The 17,066-nt window shown below is 53.7% G+C and overlaps 1 protein-coding gene across 3 annotated transcripts in view; it reads right to left on the bottom strand.

The window, feature by feature from the left end:
- The window catches only part of SLC39A11 (solute carrier family 39 member 11), a 99,430-nt gene that overhangs the window by 15,185 nt on the left and 67,179 nt on the right, over positions 1–17,066 (bottom strand). For all 3 annotated transcript variants that reach the window (XM_037404496.1, XM_037404512.1, XM_037404506.1), the window contains exon 7: positions 10,679–10,748. In XM_037404496.1, the coding sequence (XP_037260393.1) occupies positions 10,679–10,748 (70 nt within the window). The remainder of the gene's footprint in view (positions 1–10,678; positions 10,749–17,066) is intronic.

Here is a 17,066-nt window from a genome sequence, read left to right as displayed (position 1 = left end):
ACCAAAATGGGAAGCAGGTCTGTCTGCAGGAGGACAGACTATCCAGGCACTGCAGGAGAACAAATGTTTTTGTGGTGAGGAAAACATCTCGTAGCTTTGAAGGCAGCTCAATAAAAACACTGCAGGCCACACAGCTTTCCCACGACATTTTTTTTTGGCCGGCCCGCAGACCTGGCCACGCAAGGTGACAGGAGCCATCGGTAGCTCTGGAGCTGCTTTGGGAGCGGCTGAACACGCTGTTGTGTTTGGTGTCACGCTGATTTCATTATTCACACAGCAATCATTTTTCTTGCATACAGGAGGAAACCAAGACATCACTGTCAGTCTGGCTTCTGTCTGTCCATGGTTTAAGTTTGTTTCTCGAGGATAAGGAGCGGGAAGGGAGGCTACACCACTCCGCAGCCATCCTCTCCGTCCAGCCTTGTGCCAGGGGCTGCCCTGTGAGCTCTCACCTCTGCTGCAAACCAAGCGCATCAAGGCAGTCCTGCAGCATCTGCTACAGTTCAAACAGGAACGGGGGAACTCCATCCAAGACGACAGAAATGCTGGGGAAGGTCTTGGGAGGGGTAAGCACAGGCAGAGGCACTGCCTCATACTGCACAGCCCTACACACATCTTCGGGGAAGGGAGGAAGCGGTCTGAGCCCACCTCACCTTGCTTCCCAGGCACCCGCTTCCTTTTCCTGATGGCCAAGAGCAGCTGTAATATCTGTTCCCAATAAAACCTGTTTTCTGACGGGCAAGGAGAGAATCACAAGGCTCTGGCAGGAGGAGCACACGCGCACCAGCAATGCTGCTGCGGCAAGGCGAGTGCGCAGCATCTGTTTCCTCACAGCCAAACCGCAGTCCCGGCTCTCCCGGCAACTGATGGTGAAGAGGGCTTTCCAAACATCCATGCGGCCTCATTTCATCTGGACCGAGACCCTCTTCTGCCTAAATGGTGCGTTTCTTCTCTTAAAGCCAATCTGCACGTTTGCACACAGTGGCTGGGACATCTGCCCCTGAGGCTTCTCCTGGGAAGGCGCTGTCGCCGCTGGCAGGACCCTCCTCTCCATCTCTTCAGCCAGTGCTGATGAGGTTCATGAGCCACGATGAGGAAAGCAGAAGCTAAGAAGCCACAATCCTGTTTCATGGCTCACCAAACCCTTCCAGACCACCTTCTTCCTTTCTCCTCCCAAGCACCAGTGATGGTGAAAACACACCACGGAACCATCTCCACCATTCACAAAAGCAAACCCTCGAGAAACCTACCCTGCTCGGTAACTCTCAGTAATAAACACCTACCTTCAGGAGCGACTAACTAAAAGGTGCTTAACAAGTATCTTCCAACAGTTTTGTTTTGTAACCAGCAGCAGTGCTGGGCTGTGTTCTGCACCCTGGACAGGAGCAGGATTTGTCCGGGATCCCAGGGAAATGTGGAAATCCCTGTGCAGCCCCCCCTCATCCGCCATCCGTAGGTGGGGGTTTCTATTAGGTGTTTCCGTGCACAGCCTTGATCTGATTAAGAGGTCGGGATTTGACCCCACAATTTGATCCCACCCCAGCAACCTCTTTATTAGCTCCACTGTGGATCTATTCATAAGCGAGACTGAGATTGCATGTGTGAGAACGAGAGAAAAACCCAGTGGGTCTTCTACTGTCTCTCAGACCACAATGATTTCCATTCATTCAAAGAAAACACAGTATAAAATTTTTGCCTGGTTTCAATCTCCGTACATTAATCAAGCTTTTGCTTTTTTTTTTTTTCTTCCCCCCCCAGCCTGAGAGACACAGCGTGGGAGGCACAGGCTGTCCCATGAAATAATATTTTCCAAGCCATAGTCAAAGTCTGCCTGTCAACTCGAAGCCTCTTTTTCTGTCTGTTTTACCAAAGCTGGACAGGAAACAATCTGTGGGCACAACAGATCAAAACAAGGCCAGCATTCCCAGCAAAAGGGCTGATGAATGGGAACCATTGTGCTGCAGTGGAGGAAACACCACCAACATCATCGGGGGGGCGCAGGGAATAAAAAAATATATCTGTTTACATCACTTCCACACTCACACCCGCTCTCCAGCTGCCCTAAATAGCAGCTTTCATTCAGGAGATAGCTGGGGCAGGTGGGATGCTGGTGGGAGCTCCGGTGCCACGATGTGATGGTCTGTCGGCACCAAAAGCACTTTGCAAGCTGAGCTGTGCCGGGGAAGGGCAAGCCCAAGTTAAACATGACACCCACAAAACCATGCACTTTTCCCCTTCCTTCCATCCACGGTGAGCAGGGCTCAGCCCGTAGGCAAAACATCACCTGCAGCTTGCAGAAGAGCATGCAACAAGCTCTTTGGTGGGATTTGGGTGGTGCGGAAGGGGAGAAGCAATCCACCCCTGCCCCGAGGAGCTCAGATTTTCGGTGAGAAAAGCTTGTCGGGTGCAGGTCCACCTTCCCAGGAGGGTCCCAGCCCTGGCAGTGCTGTGCCCAGGAAAGGAGGGTGCTGAGGGGGTGACACCCACAGCAGGGAGACATCTCTGCTTGAGTGCCGAGGGGTTCCCTCACCCTCCGACTGCTACAGCTGCTAAAGGGCATCCCTGTGAACCCCGAAAACAGCTGCCCAGGCACGCAGGGAAAGCTGCCATCGTCACCATGAACAAAGCCCCCGCCGACTCCCTCTGCTTCAAACCAGAGGCAGCAACCAACACGCTGCAGCCCCCCACCCCTAAACATACTCACCTTCATCCTAAGGCAAAGGTTTGCCAAAAATTTTTAACCTGAATTATTTGCATCCGTGGTATCCTATGAGGACTCGGTACCCAGACCACCCATGGCTTAACAAAACATTTCACTTTATTTTTTCAAACTTTTAGTCCTTGATATATATCATCTGCTCAAAGTAATTTACAGCATTTAACTCGATATTGTTTCCACTTCTTTGAGCGTTCTCCCGCATCTGGAAGCGCGGCTCTCTGCTAGGCGGCTTGCCAGCCAAAAAGCCGCATTTGGGAGTCCCGTTAGCCCCAGACGTGCCAGAACAGGCCGATAGGAACATGGATGTTACCACCTAGTGTCAGATGGGAGAGGAGCAGCAGCCAGGGATGGGGACAGGGATGGATGGGGACAGCACGGCCGTGGCCCTCGCTCTGCAGAAACCACCGGTGCTGGACCTTGGACACCTCAGCTTTCCTGGCCATCAGCAGGGACAGGAGCTTTCTACCCTTGTAACAGGGATGGATCTAAAAATAAAAATGCGCTATACACTTTTGAAGGGGAAGAGTGCAGAAAAAGTCCATCTGTGTTTTATTCTCTCTTTTCAGTTCAAGCCAGATTTGCTGGTATTTCTTGCCTGCAGCCAGCCAAGTTATTCACCGTTAACAGTCAGGTCCACACAGTCCTTATTCAGCTCTTGTTTTTGATGGAAGAAGCAGAGAGGCAGCTCTGCCCATCCATGCCAGGAGCATGGGGAAGGTGTCCAGAGCAGCCAGCAACAAAAATGCAGAACATAACAGGTATGTAGGGACAGGGCACCAGGCTCAGCTGTTCAAACCATCACACAGGCAGATATTTAGGGAACCAAGCACAGCAAACGTTCACCAAAGGAGATAATGCTTTTTCAGACCAGGCAGGAGTCACCCGTGGCCTCAGCACAGTCTGCCCAGCACATGGCACAGCAAAGCCGAAAGGCTGCGGGTGCACCCACGTGGGCAGGAGCTCCGGCCCCAGGCTGGGGATGGCTCATGGCACTGGCTGAAATTAAAATTAAATGATCCCTCTGTCAAACTTAGACCTCACTGATTACCCAGGACCTGACTGAAAATGCTACCGCAGTTGAAATAATTTTTTTTTTTTTTTGATATTTTATTTTCTGGCACATACTGTCCCTTGTGACCGGACTTAGCCTCGGGCGGTGACAAAGGCTGCTTTCTTACAGAGTTAACGCTGCAGCACACCGTGGCCCCGCTCCTGCTCTGTGTCACATGAGAACAGACAACAGCTCCAGCCCTCAGGGACCCAACATTCCCCCAGGACCCCCATCCTTTGAGGATGCTCTGTCCCTGCCTGGGGCTGCTGCCAGGCACCGCGGAGCTCACGTACCCTCTGTCCCACGATGGGGAGGAAGCCTGAACCAAACTGCCAAGGGCCATAAGACAGACAGTGAGGGCCAGGGAGCTGGAGGGGGGAGAAGGGAGGGCACCCAGGCAAAGAGTGCAGTTTGCGACACATGCTTACAAAAATCCTAGCAAAAAGTGCACTGGCAATCCTGGTTCCAGCACTTCCCAGGAGCTACAGGCTTGATTTTTCCAGCCTCAGTAATAAACTACCAAATTTTTAAGATTATACCCACAAGTGATGTTAAAATAATACTGAAGCCACGAGATAAAACACTTGGAGATTACACCGACGCAGCCACCGCATGCTACACGTAACACGGAGCCTGGGGGCAGAGCCCCCACGCACCTGCACTCAAGGGGGAACTGGCACACAGAGATTATTTCCACTGGAAGAGTATCCCTAGTGCACAGGGTTCACATCCCAGCTGGAAAGCAGCTCGGCCAGGGGAAAACCATGACTATCAGCCGGTGAATCGCCTGTTGCCTGTGCTGCCAGCTGGTGACGCAGTGAATATCCTATCTGCTGGAAATACAGCGCTGTGGTTCCTTACAGAGGAGCACACTGGCCAGAGAGGGGTTGCCAGTGAAGATCCAGACAGTTCAAAGTTAACCGTGCAACAGATTCCCTTCTCCTCCCCAAATCAGCCAGCCAAGGAAGCTGTCCAGGTCCAGGCACCGCTCACCACACAGACGGGACCAGCCGCAGAAACTGTCCCGCTTTCACCACTCACCCCCGTCTCTCCCCGCTGCTGGACATCAGATGTCCAGCAGCAAAGCCCTCGCCCTCCGTCCGCCTCCCCAGGGCAGTGGCTCCATACCTTAAAGAAATTCCCAAATCCTTCTCCTGTTACAAGCAAAACTGCTGGCACAGGCTTTTTACAGGAGTTTTCTCTTCGCTCTGTGGTATAACACAGGTACGTCCAGGAGTTCCTGCAATCCTGACCAAGGAAATTAATATTACGGTGAATTTCTCTTTGACAAAAAAAAATTCGCAGGCAGAAGCAACACTGTAAGAAAATAGATTTGACTTGTGTGTGCTTGCATACAGCACGATTACAAGCTGCCTCCTGCTTTCAGAAAGCAAAAAGCACACAGAGGATTTCTAAGGGGCAAAAAGCCAAACCAGGCTCCCACATCCCTGCTCTCCCCCTCCCCAGGACCCCCCTTCTGCTCCCCTCAAACCCTGTCACCACACCAAGGCAATGGCATGATGCTGGGTGGGATGGGGAGGGGGATGACCAGCCGCTCATGCTGATTCTCAAGGGAAGAGCCTCTGATGGGGCAGGGGGGAAAGAAAAAAGAGAGATGCCCACAGACCCTACCCCCCTGCTCTGCTCTTGTGGTTCCAGCCAAGGCAGGAGCTCTCACCGTGTGGGCATGGGATGCAGGAGTGAAGATGCAGGCTCCTGGGTGCCAACGCAGCAGCATGGAGGCAGGTCCCAAGGGAACGGTTGTGGTCTAGAGGGGACAGTGGAGTGGGCATGTGGGATCTTCTCCCTGCCAGCCCCGGCCCCCACCTCGCAGCTTCCCAGCATCGCAGGCATAACCCCCACGGGATGAGGGGCTCAGGGTCACCCCAGGGTTCACTGGTGGGTGCTTGTGTCCTCTAAAAGACACAGCAGGGACCTGGAGAGAGGAAGACCACCCTGACACACGGCACTGGCCCTGCACCGCAGCCCTGGGGATGGAGATGTGCAGAGCGTGGCCAGCAGCAGGGGCCTGCCCTGGCCCCTCTTCTTCCCACACACAGCCCCCCCAGGGAGGCCACTGCCAAAGCACACCAGCGCTGGACAGCCCTGCCCGCACCCCTGCCTGCACCTCTGCCCACTCTGCATCGGCAGAGCCGCCGAGGGACAGGCAAATTCAGCCCATCCTGGTCTCACCAGCAGCAGCTCCATCTGGTTCCTGTTAAATCAGCCACACAAGGTGGAGAGGGTTTCCTACCCCCACACTACGGTGTGCAAAGAGGGGGAGGTAAAACAGCTTTTTTAAGACATGGCTGCCCTTCTCTTTACCTTCCTGCCTGGAAGGCAGCCAGGAGCGGCTCATGCTCACATCTGGAGGGGACCTTCCCCTCCCAGGGCTCGCTGCACACCCCACACCGGGCACCGCTCCTCTGCGCAGGCATCGCTCCTCCACCCCGGGCACGCACTCGCTCTGGGTCTCGCTCCCCTTCTGGCACTGCAGCAGCTTTGTCCTGAGCCACTATTGCCAGCCCATGGGACTTTCTGATGTTGTTATCCTTGTGAGGAACTGGGCAAGCAAACCTCAGTCCTGCAGCAGGGAGGGAGGGATGCTCCTGCCTGAGAAAGAGCAGCGGCTCAGCCCCCCAGGGGAAACACGCCAAAAGCAGACTTTAGGCCACCCTAAGCCCTGTCTAAACTGCCATAAAACCTACATCACCCTTCCAGAAAAGGCTTGAGTGTGCTGCCCAGCCAAAGGAGCACTGATACCCACCCATGCACAAAAGCAAAGATCCAGCCCCACCGCTGAGACCCACCTTCCTCTGGCACGGGACCGCATTTCGCTCACCTCCCCTAACAGGCCAAATAAAGCGGATTCCCCCCATGCTGCAACCAGAAATGAAACAGCTCGCAAGGCGAGGGGCTGTAATCCAAGGGCGAGCCCTGGCACCGGCGGAGAGGAGCTGCGGAGCAGCCAGATCGCAGGAACGGAGCTTGCACACCCGGTGGCAGCAAAGAAACGCGGACGAGTGCGGGCAGGGGCCTGGCAGGCAGCACCGGGATGCTCCGGGAGATGGGGTGGATGGAGAAGCCCAGAGGGACGGGTCCTGCAAGCACAGAGGTAAAGGGCAGGACTCCACCAGAGCCAAGAGCCCAGGGAGTGGCAGAGGTGACACCAGCACATGCAAAGCACCAGGTGTTTTAAAACGTGAGAATTCCACCCTGCTTCCTAATCACCTTTTTTTTGGTTTTTAACCAAACCCTGAAGTGTCGCCTAGACTCGGACCATCAGCTGCGGATCTATGCCTGCACTGCTCTGCTTACACCGCCCATGCCGGTGCTCCCCAGCCACGGTGGCTCCCAGCCAGCTCCATCTCTGCCGCACACCTGGCCCCACTCGGCTTTAAAACCTGAAATCGGTCCCTCGGCACGTTCAGCCAGCGCTGAGCTCGACCAGCACATCCCCTAGCGCAGGGCCAGGGCAGAAGCCCCACAGCATCCCTCCTGCTGCAGGCAGGCAGGGCCGGGAAACCTTCCAACCACCGGCACAGGGGGAAAGCCCTCCGCCTAGGAAAACCCTTGCGGGATCCTGCAAGGTATCAGGAACAGGGTGTTAGCCCTCCTCCAGGCAAAGCTGGGGAGCATTGCTGTCTTACAGGAAAAAAGCAAAGCACTTGGGGCTGTGCCGGCCAGCCGGGGCAGGCAGGGACCCTGCTGCAGCACCCACCCTGCAGCTGCTGCGTGCGCGGGGGCTCTCCTGGAGAGCTGGCTCAACCGCAAAGCGGCCCAGAGCAGCGCCCAGCCGCTCGCAATGCCCAGGCGTCACTGCTGCAGCACCGCTGCGCTTTGCAGGGTGCCTGGTGCTCTCCCTTTCTTCCTAATTGTCTCTTTGCAACCACACCACGGACTTGCAAAGCCCGTGGCTCTGAGAACAGCCCCTCAGGATGCAGCACTACCATGTCTCACCAGGGCCCCACAGCGAGCTGGAATGAATACAGGCTCTCTGCCAAGACTTCACCCCTCTGGGAGCAATGCAATCGGGCAGCGCTCCCCCAGGCCAGCCAGCATCCATTCGTCGAGCGCAAGTCGGCGAGGAAGGTCCTCTGGTTAGCGTGGGCAAGTCACAGCCAGCCCCGAGACATCTACCAGCCATCGGAAATATCCCCAGGCATCTGCAGCTTTTGCTCGGGCTCCAGGAGCGTCGGAGCGTTCATAAATACTTTTGCACGATTTAAGGTTTGGAAATAAGCCTTCCTGCGAGGCAGCTCACCCCGGCTCCAGCTCAGCTCGGTGACTCGCAGTTAGTCACACCCAGGGGGAAGCAGAATCAGAATGGAGAAGGTAAACAGAGTCACGCAGCCGTTTCATTAAAACACTATTTCAAAATAATGGACAAGAGGGGAGGATCCCAACTGTCGTGTCCGCTAAGAGCTGAGATTGGCCAAGGAGCAATTTCCCCTTCAGATGTGTCAAGAGTTAGCTATTTCTCACATTAGCTCACATCAAGTATCATTCCACTGCTATTTTCCAAGCCTACATAACGCAAATTAGCCTCCTAAAATTTTATTCTTGGATATTTCCAAATAGCTTCACAGTGGAGTGGCTACACCAAGCAATTTTTCGGGCCGCCCGCAGATGACAGTGACAGACAGATTGATGGCAATGAAGTTATTTTGTCTCCTTTTGCAGCTGACTAAATTTGCATTGGTATTTTCATGGTACAGACTCCACCTTTCATCTAACATGATTAATGCTGTTGTAAATACAGAGAAAGAACCAGCTGCTTCTGGCTTCTTAGCTTCTACTGAGCAGCTGATAAAAAAAAAGTCCTTTTGTTCAAGCATCTCTAGAGCCTCTGCAGACTTTATGAAGAGCCTTTTATTTCAAAAGGTTAGAGAAACGTAGTGTCTAGAGACGGTATATCCTACTTTTCTCACCACAGATCTGGACGGCATCTGCTGCCGTGGAAATGCCTGGGGCAGCACACCCAGCGCCAGCCCGCGCTGTGAGGATGAGCCCCCCATCAGCCAGGGATGTAACAGGGCATCGGGTACAGATGGTTTTGCTCGTGTCTTTGCAAGGTCCCTTTGAGCACAGCTTGTGCCCAGCCAGAGAAGGGGCTGGATAGCCTGGAGGGCTCCAAAACCAGCCCCAAGGGCCCCCAAACCAGCCCCGAGGGCTCCCACAGATCCTCTGGCAGGAACAAGGTGGCTGAGACATCACAGTACTTTCATCCACGAGCCGTAAGGGCTGGGCAGTTATTCACGGACCAAACGTGCTGCGAGTCCCCAGACCACATAAACCACAGTGTGGGTCTGGGAAACAAAGGCATAGAGGAGGCGGTGTACCACGAGCCCCGGGAGTCTAATTCGAACAGAAAAAGAAAAGCTTTTGGTATCGGCACGTGGAGGAGCCCCGGCAGCAGGATGCCGTTTGCGAGCCAGCCACCAAGAGGTGCAAGCAGCTCTTCCAGCTTCACACCAGATTTCTTTCTTTCTCCCATTTCTTTAGCAGTGCCCCCAGTCAGCCCAGTTTTGGCTCTGACACGGGCAGCTGGGCATGGGGAGGCGGCAGGGCTCTCCCTGCCATCACCCACTCCCATGCCCAGGTTTTGCTCCGCTTGGTGTGAAGATGCACCCAAAGCCCAACCCCATGCTCCAAGCAGTTTGGAGGAGCTGGATTAACACCCCACCACCGTGCCCACACCAGTCCCAGAGAGAAGCACAAAAGGGTTTGCCTGATAGCATGGGGGTAACGCTGGCACTGCTGAAAACAGAGCTGGGCGAGAGTGGCTGCTGGCAAGGCTGGAGCAGGCGAGCAGGGATGCCGGGAGCAGGGATGCCTGAGAGATGATTGATGACTGAGATGATTGAGAGCCTTTTTTGCCACCAAGTACAGAGTCCAGTGGCCCTGCTTGGCAGGAATGGAAAACAAAGCCACCACACACTTTCCAACAGCTCCAGCAGCTGCTCCTACCTGTTGGGGATGCTACTTCATGGAAAATCTCAGCATGGAGAGCGGGGAACCTGTGCTGGGGAGCCTGCCTGCTCCACGGGGAGCAAAGCCATGACTGCTCCCAGCTCAGCAGTGACAGAATAAGGATGAGGAGCTGATGGCATCCTTGCAGGGAGCCACGGAGACACTGGGCAGGGGCACTGGGGAGAGGAGGGTGCCCCAGCTCCTGCGAGCCTCTGCCACTCGCAATCACCTTTAAACTCTTGCTGCTGGCCCCGAGGAAAGGGATTTGCTCAGGCTAAGATGTCACTCTACCTCATCCAGATTTACATGTCTCTAGCTTTCAGTCTTATCTTCAGGGGTTTTTCTCCCCTTCCTCCGAAGTTCCCCAGGGGTGAAGCTCCCCATACAGAAACAGCTACCAGTGTTCAGCTAAGCCGGCAGCATCACCAGGGATGTTTACTGGAGATAAGGGAGAGGGGGAAAAAAACCCCAGCGTGATGCACGCAAACCCCTTGGCAGTGAGCAGCACAGTGCCTCCTGATGCAGCCCAGCACCCCCTAAACCCCCGGAGGGACGCGGGCTGTACACACCTCTGCAGACCCAAGGTCCCCCAGCAGCACCCCGCAGTGATGCCCACACATGCTGCCCCCCTCCATCAGCCACCCCAGCTCCACTGATCTGCCCAGCGAGGCAGAAACGGAACCATTACAGAAACCAGGCATCGATGCCAGAAACCTTTTTACACGTCTAACAAGCACAACCACTAGGAAAATGCAACAACACTAGGAATTTCTTCTGCTCCCTCTGCCCACGCTTGTGCTTCCAGACAAGTTTCAGCCAATGCATCTCCAACCACCCCAGCACAGAAGCAACGTGGGACAGACAGACAACCTCCAAGAGGCAAAGGCGCGCACAAAACCTGATGCACGCAGGGCAGAAACGGTGTTGTGGCTTACCTGGCACTGTGGAAGGTCGCAGATGTGGATTTTCCAATAGCCCCAAATCCAACTCCCACTGCCAGACCCTCTGAAACGGGAAGGAAAAAACCAGTAAGGTCAAACCCTGCAAAAGCCCTGAGACCATCCCTCCTCCTGCATTTCAGTGGAGCAAAGACTGATGTGAGCAGAACGCCAGGCCAGGTGGTCACCCTTCTCGTTTTAACCTAAGCGCATTTAATCTGAGCCCTAAAGCAAGACCCTGCCACACTGCCCGGGGTGCTTCCCCACTGTGAACCCAAACCAGCAGCTTCTCGGGAAGCCAACACAAGGAGGAGAGGTTTCTGTATTTATGAGTGCACTGAAGGGGAAAAGATCACAATTCCCACCAGCTGAAATGCTTTTTTAATAAGGAGCACAGCAGTGCAAACCACCAATGTCTGTTTAGAAAGATTCAGGCTCAGCAAACCTCTCTGCAGAGAGGTGTCTCTGCAAGGTGCAGATGGATCAGTGCCCCAGGGAACTGCAGAAGAACCAAACACCAACTTCTCCCATAAAGTCTCTGGGACCAGGCTCCCGGCAATGCCACCTCCCCAGTTTCTGGTCTCCCTGTGCCCAAATACCAGCACAACGCCTGTACAGACAGTCTCCAAAGCAGAAGGAAACCCAAACTCTACAAGAAAATTCCCACCTTACAGATTATTTTAGATTACAGTGAATCCCATAATTTTAGATTACAGTTCTTCCCATAAACCCCAAAGAAAACCAGCCAAGAAGCCCTCCCAGGAGGGCGGTGGGTGCAGACCTGTGATCCACCACTGCTTCCTCCATGCAGCTCCTCAGGGATAACTGCTCCATCCTTCCCTGCTCCCCTCCTGCCCCTTCTCAAACTTTTCCTACACTCCCACCACTGGCACAGCTCTTTTGTCCCTCCCGGAAAAAAAAAATAATCTGACTTTCAGGAAGCACCAAACCACTGGTACTTCTTTTCCTTTGCTCAAAATGCCTTTTTTTTTTTTTTTTTTTTTTCCCCCCCAGCCTTTCTGGTTCCACTCCCCTCCAAGCAAGGCAGAGGGGTAGGGGGGACATCAAAGAACAAAAGCAAACCTGTCTGTGTAGTGGCTGGGTTTTACTGCCTTCAAAGAAGGCAATTACCTGCTCCAGCTGCTGGAAACCATGCGAGAGGACAGTGGGGACTATTCAGATGAACATTCAAACAGGTTGAAAATGTCACTGAGAGTGTTTACCTGTGTACTGGAGGATAAGGTCTCAGAAGAAGACTGTGTCTGTGTTTGTGGTCTTCTGAATTTCCAGTTGCCTTGGAAACACACCATAAAAAGCAGCACTAACTCGGATAATCACGGCATTTGCATCCTCAAACCCAGGCTGAGCATGGCGAACTGAAACACTCGACAACCCCTCAGAGCCCTGATCCTTGTGCCAAAGCTCAGAGAAAACGACGGCAGCAGCCAACCCTTTGTACAAGGTTATGGGGTAAGGAGGTTCCAAATTATCCCTAAAACACCACGAGTGGATGGTAACTCATCTAGTGAGACAGCCAGAGGAACTGAGGCACACGCCAGAGCAGGGCTCACTCGCTCGTGCAAAGTGCTCACACTGCCCCAGCAGCACCCACCCGAGCACTCACGGCACGAGCAGAGCTGCGGAGGACTGCGAGGGGGAAGGTCTCCGCTCTGCGGGCACTGCAGCAAACTTTGGGAGGCAGATCTTTCCAGAGGCCTTTAACGGCTGTGCTGGGTACAGCTGCGAGGGTGTAATGAAGCTCCACACAAACGGGTCTGGCACTGCTCTTCCGAACAATTTCTTCTTAAGCGAGACTTGCTCGGAGAGCAAGAATCAAAGGACAAAAGTGCTCTTTTGTGTGAATAGCAGAAATGGCTTTGACAGAAGGGGAAAACCACAACAATTTCCTCACTGCAAAGCGGATCTCATGCAATAAGAAACTCAGCAGCACAATTAATGAAAGCACAGATCACATACACATGGAAACAAATTATGGGAAATTAAAATCAACAGATGGTGTGTAGTGAACTGCTTATTTGGAGAGGGAGAAGCAGCCGATGGTGGAAGCTGCAGCATGGTGGAGATGCTCACCAGTGCGAAGGGGAGGAGGTGACCCAGCAGCCTCCAGCTATGGCCTTGGCCAGGTCCTCACCTCCCAGGAGAGGAGATAAGAGCTGGGGCAGGTTGAGCGCGACCACGAATCGGCCAACAGGCTGCTGAGCCCAGAGCACCCCACGGGGACGCACAGCCAAGCCAGCCTGGGGTCACACATGGTCCAGGAACAGCAGGGACCCCTGCACATCCCACAGCCCCTGCTGATGCCTGGGAAGGCTCTCATGACAGACAGTAGATACTGTGCGATGTACTCAGCCCGTTGCTGTGATTTGTTTCAAATATTTCATTTAGAAAAGCCTGCCAAGTTCACACAATAACTCTGCCACTTCAATAACACACGTTCAGCCTCTTTCAAAGAAGATGTCAAACCGCAGAATTGACTCTGCTTTGCAGGTAACCAAGCAGACACACAGAGATTTTTCACGGAAAACAAACAAAAAGCTTGCTGCCAATTTACCCACACCCAAAGCTCACAGCCAGTGCTCAGCCTTCTGGTTGCAGTCCCTCTCTCGGGCATTCTGCACATACTCAAATTATAAATAGCCCAAGCGGCTTCTTCAGGTGGGCAAAGACACAAAAAGAGAAAGGTTAATGTTTCTAAGTCAACCACTTCCAGATGCACAGCACTGCAGGCTCTGCAAACGGATGACTGGGACATCAGGCCACTGAAGACGGGGACGGCAGAGCAGATCTCATTACGCACTGAAGGCTCGGACATCAGCTTGAAAAATACACAGCCCTGTGTGATTCCTGGTTCTTGGCACCATCGCCAGCAAAGGGGCAGGGAGGAGCACAGTCCCGGGCATCCCTGAACCACCGGAGGATTTACCACGGGCCACCGTGCGGAGGGAAAGGCAAAAACCCCGCAGCTTAGCATGTGAAAGAAGGTGGAAGGCAGGCGCACATGTCCCATGGGAAACCCTTCCATCTCAGAGAGGGGTTTTCCAGGGATTTCAGTGGCCAAGGCAGTTGTCAGCCCCACTTGCAACCAGCGGCAGAGCTGGAAGAGCCAAAGGCTCCGCACAGCCCGGTGAGCCGGAGAGCTGGCATGGTGACAGCGCCAGGCTGGGTGTTAATTCGGCATCTCCCTGCAGCGCTGCAGAACAAAGCAAGAAAAACTACGAGCAATTTCAGCCACTGTCAAGAAAATGCTTCTATTTAACCTAAACAAAGGGATTTTGTCTCTCTTGGGCTTCCTTGGCTTTACAATTCAAGACACTTTATCCTGATAAGGCATTACCCAGGGATCAGACTAATCCTACGCTAACTTAAGGATCAGCTACAAACCTTTAAGTCAACAGTGCTCAGTTGCAAAGGCATGTTTTCCTCTCTGCTTGTTTTCCAAAAAAAAAAAAAAAAAACCAACTTCAAAACCTCTAGACTGAAAAGCGATAAAGTGCTGGAAGGTCACTACAGAGACTCCTGTTGTTAATGCCAGACGGCTCTGGGATGCGTTACGGTAGCCTGCTGATGGCAGCGGCGAGGAAAAAAGCATGATATCTGTAAGTCTCCTTACATACTACATCTGATACGCAGATCTGATCTAAACCAGGGTGTCTTCATAGCACCATGGACCGTCCACCAGCTCCAGAGCCAAGGGAAATCCATTTTCCCTGCCCTGGGAGCTCATATCATCTCTGGGGCCAAGCGCTGCCATCCTCCTCCGCTCTCCCTTAGCTTCTGGCTGTTGCTGAGGACAGGATCAGCTCCCTCCTCCGCAGCCTCTGAGGGCACGTTTGGAGCAACATGGATGGGAGCCATGGGCACAGCAGGAGAGGACCACGCAGGAGCGAGGACAGCATGCAGGTCTAGTAGGACCATTGCTCTGAGCCCAAAAAGCGTTTCCATTTCAGGTAAGACAACCAGCAAAAAATTAGAAAAGGAAAAGCCAAGAGGGAACACCGCAGCAAGGAGGAGTCGGTGCAAAGGGAAGGACCGTGGGAAGGGGAGCAGAGCAAAGCTAGATGAGCACCCAGTCACGTCAAGGCACCACAGGCAGGCAGAAGGTGATGGCACGGTACGACACGACAGCCACAGCACCGAGCAGGGCAGCTGAGGAGAGATGAAAAGCTGGCAAGGAGGACGTCAGCCAAGGAAGCAAAGTGACGGCCATGCTGCTCCCAGAGCACCTCTGACACCTTCACGCTTGGCCTGAGGTCCCCAGCACTCAGCCACCAGCATTCAAGCACCAGCAAGCAGAGGGGGCTCGATACATGCAGCATGCTGTCACAGCTCTGGTTTTATTTTCACTTTAATTTCACTTCGGTGCCCCATCAGCAGAGCTGCAAAACAGCACAAGATGTTCTGTCTCATTGAGCCAGGAAGACAGTGACAATGTTCCCATCTGCTCTAATCCACAGGAGCACATGAATTGGCTGGGATGGGCTTTGGGATGAGCCCAGCACTGATCCATATCCTCCTCTGCGACATGGAGAGCTTCACACCGGGATGTTCCTGGAGAGGCCAAAGCTGAGGGGACCACGTGGGTTCCCGAGATGGGCTACAGGAGGGTGTCTTGCCTTTGGACTACCCCAAACAAAAAGTGCCCAGTGCTGCACTTCCCAGGGAACTCTTCTTGGCAGGGATGAGAGGAAGGTTTGCTCTGGCAGGAGCAAGGTGCCCACAGCAGAAGTGGGATGGTCCTGGGGCACCTGGATGCAGCTCTGGGCTGCCAGTTCCTAACCAACCCTGATACCAAAGACCTGGACAAGAAAAACGTAGAAAATACAAAAAGAACTTTAAAAAGGAGAAATTTACTGAAGAGGTGCTTCTACTTTGAAAGCAGAAGGCTCAGTCGCTAACAGAGACGGCTCCAGGCAGCCCAGGCTCGCTGCTCAGGCAGGCAGTGATGGTCTGTATGTGTCTGATCAAAGGGGATGAAACCCCGAACTACGCAGAAGTTGGGAAACTAAGAGAGATCGAAATCACCCGAGAAGCTGCTTTGCCTTCCCTGGTCTGAAATCTGCTTTTGGCCACCTTCCCTGATCTGAAATCGCCTTCTGCCAGTGCCCACAGCACTGAACATTGTTTCATCGCTTTTGCGTTCTCCAGTATCTACTTTCCAAGAAGCACCACGGGCTCCAGCCCTGCCCGGAGCGGCCAGCCACGCCGAGTGCCCGCTTCCACGCTCACAGAGGGGGGCTCGTCCCCCAGCGCCTCCGGCTGCAAATGCCACGCCAGCCTTAAGTTCAATGGATCAACTTGAAAGCGGAATGGCTGATCCCATCCCATCAAATCTCTCCCTTATCACCCACCACCCGAGTCTCCGAGAGCTTGGCAAGCTGAAAGAACCTGGTGAAATTAAGCAGGCTGCAATTTTAAATCCTATTCAAGGCAGCTTATGCAGCCAGGCAGGGATCACAGCCCTTCGCCGCCTGCTCTCCATCTCAATCAGCAGCCAGAAACCGCCCCCTGCAAAGCCAGAGTCCGGGTTCACGGGGCTCGCCGAGATCCTGCCCTCCTCGGCTCCGGTTTCGAGCATGAAATGAGCTTCACAGCCACTGTGGGAAGCCACTCATAATCCTTGGGAGACGGCCTGTTCACAAAACCAACTGAAAATAAAAGCCCTTCAGATTCCCTAGAAATCCAAACCAGTAAATAGCAAGCATCACTCACAGGGCCTTGATAAATTATAGCAGCAAGTAAATTAACCCCAGTTATTATGTTACTGTCATATGACATAAAGAGCAAGAAAATAGGCAGGGGATGGAGAACAATATCCTACAGGAATGTCAAAAAAACAGAATCCACTAAACAAAATTCGCTTTTCTCTGCAAATCAGTTTGTCATTGCACAGACAGGATTTCAGGAATAAAGCAAATGACGTCATAGCATCCCAGAGCTTGTGCCTTTCTGGGATCACGGCTATAACACGTGTCTGTTTTGCAGGCAGCAATGCCACTCGCCTGCTCCCTGCTCGGTCTCGTCTCCCATACGAACGCGGCAGCGGGCAGAGCGTGCAGGGATGCCGCAGGCAGACCTGACAGCCTGCTCCTGTGGAACAGCATCAAAGGTGTTAGGGTTTTGGTTTCCCCCCTTCTCCTGATGCACAAAAGCAGGTTAGGATGGCAGTGACAGGGGAACACAGACCGGCTCGTTACCTGTTAGCTTATCCCACGCCTCCTGCTCTCCGAGAGGATGCACTTGGCAGGGTGCCAGCAGCACAGCCCACCCATCACCCACCCATGGGTGTCTTTGCTTAAAATTACCCTTGCAGGAAACTCCTCTGGGGATGCAGCGTGGCCCTCCCAGACAGGCAGGGGAGGAGGAG

This window comes from Falco rusticolus, chromosome 1, assembly GCF_015220075.1.
Source record: "Falco rusticolus isolate bFalRus1 chromosome 1, bFalRus1.pri, whole genome shotgun sequence".
In the NCBI taxonomy this organism is placed as follows: Eukaryota; Metazoa; Chordata; class Aves; order Falconiformes; family Falconidae; genus Falco; species Falco rusticolus.
The sequence above is the reverse complement of the archived record's forward strand: the minus strand, read 5'-3'. Positions and strand labels throughout refer to the sequence as shown.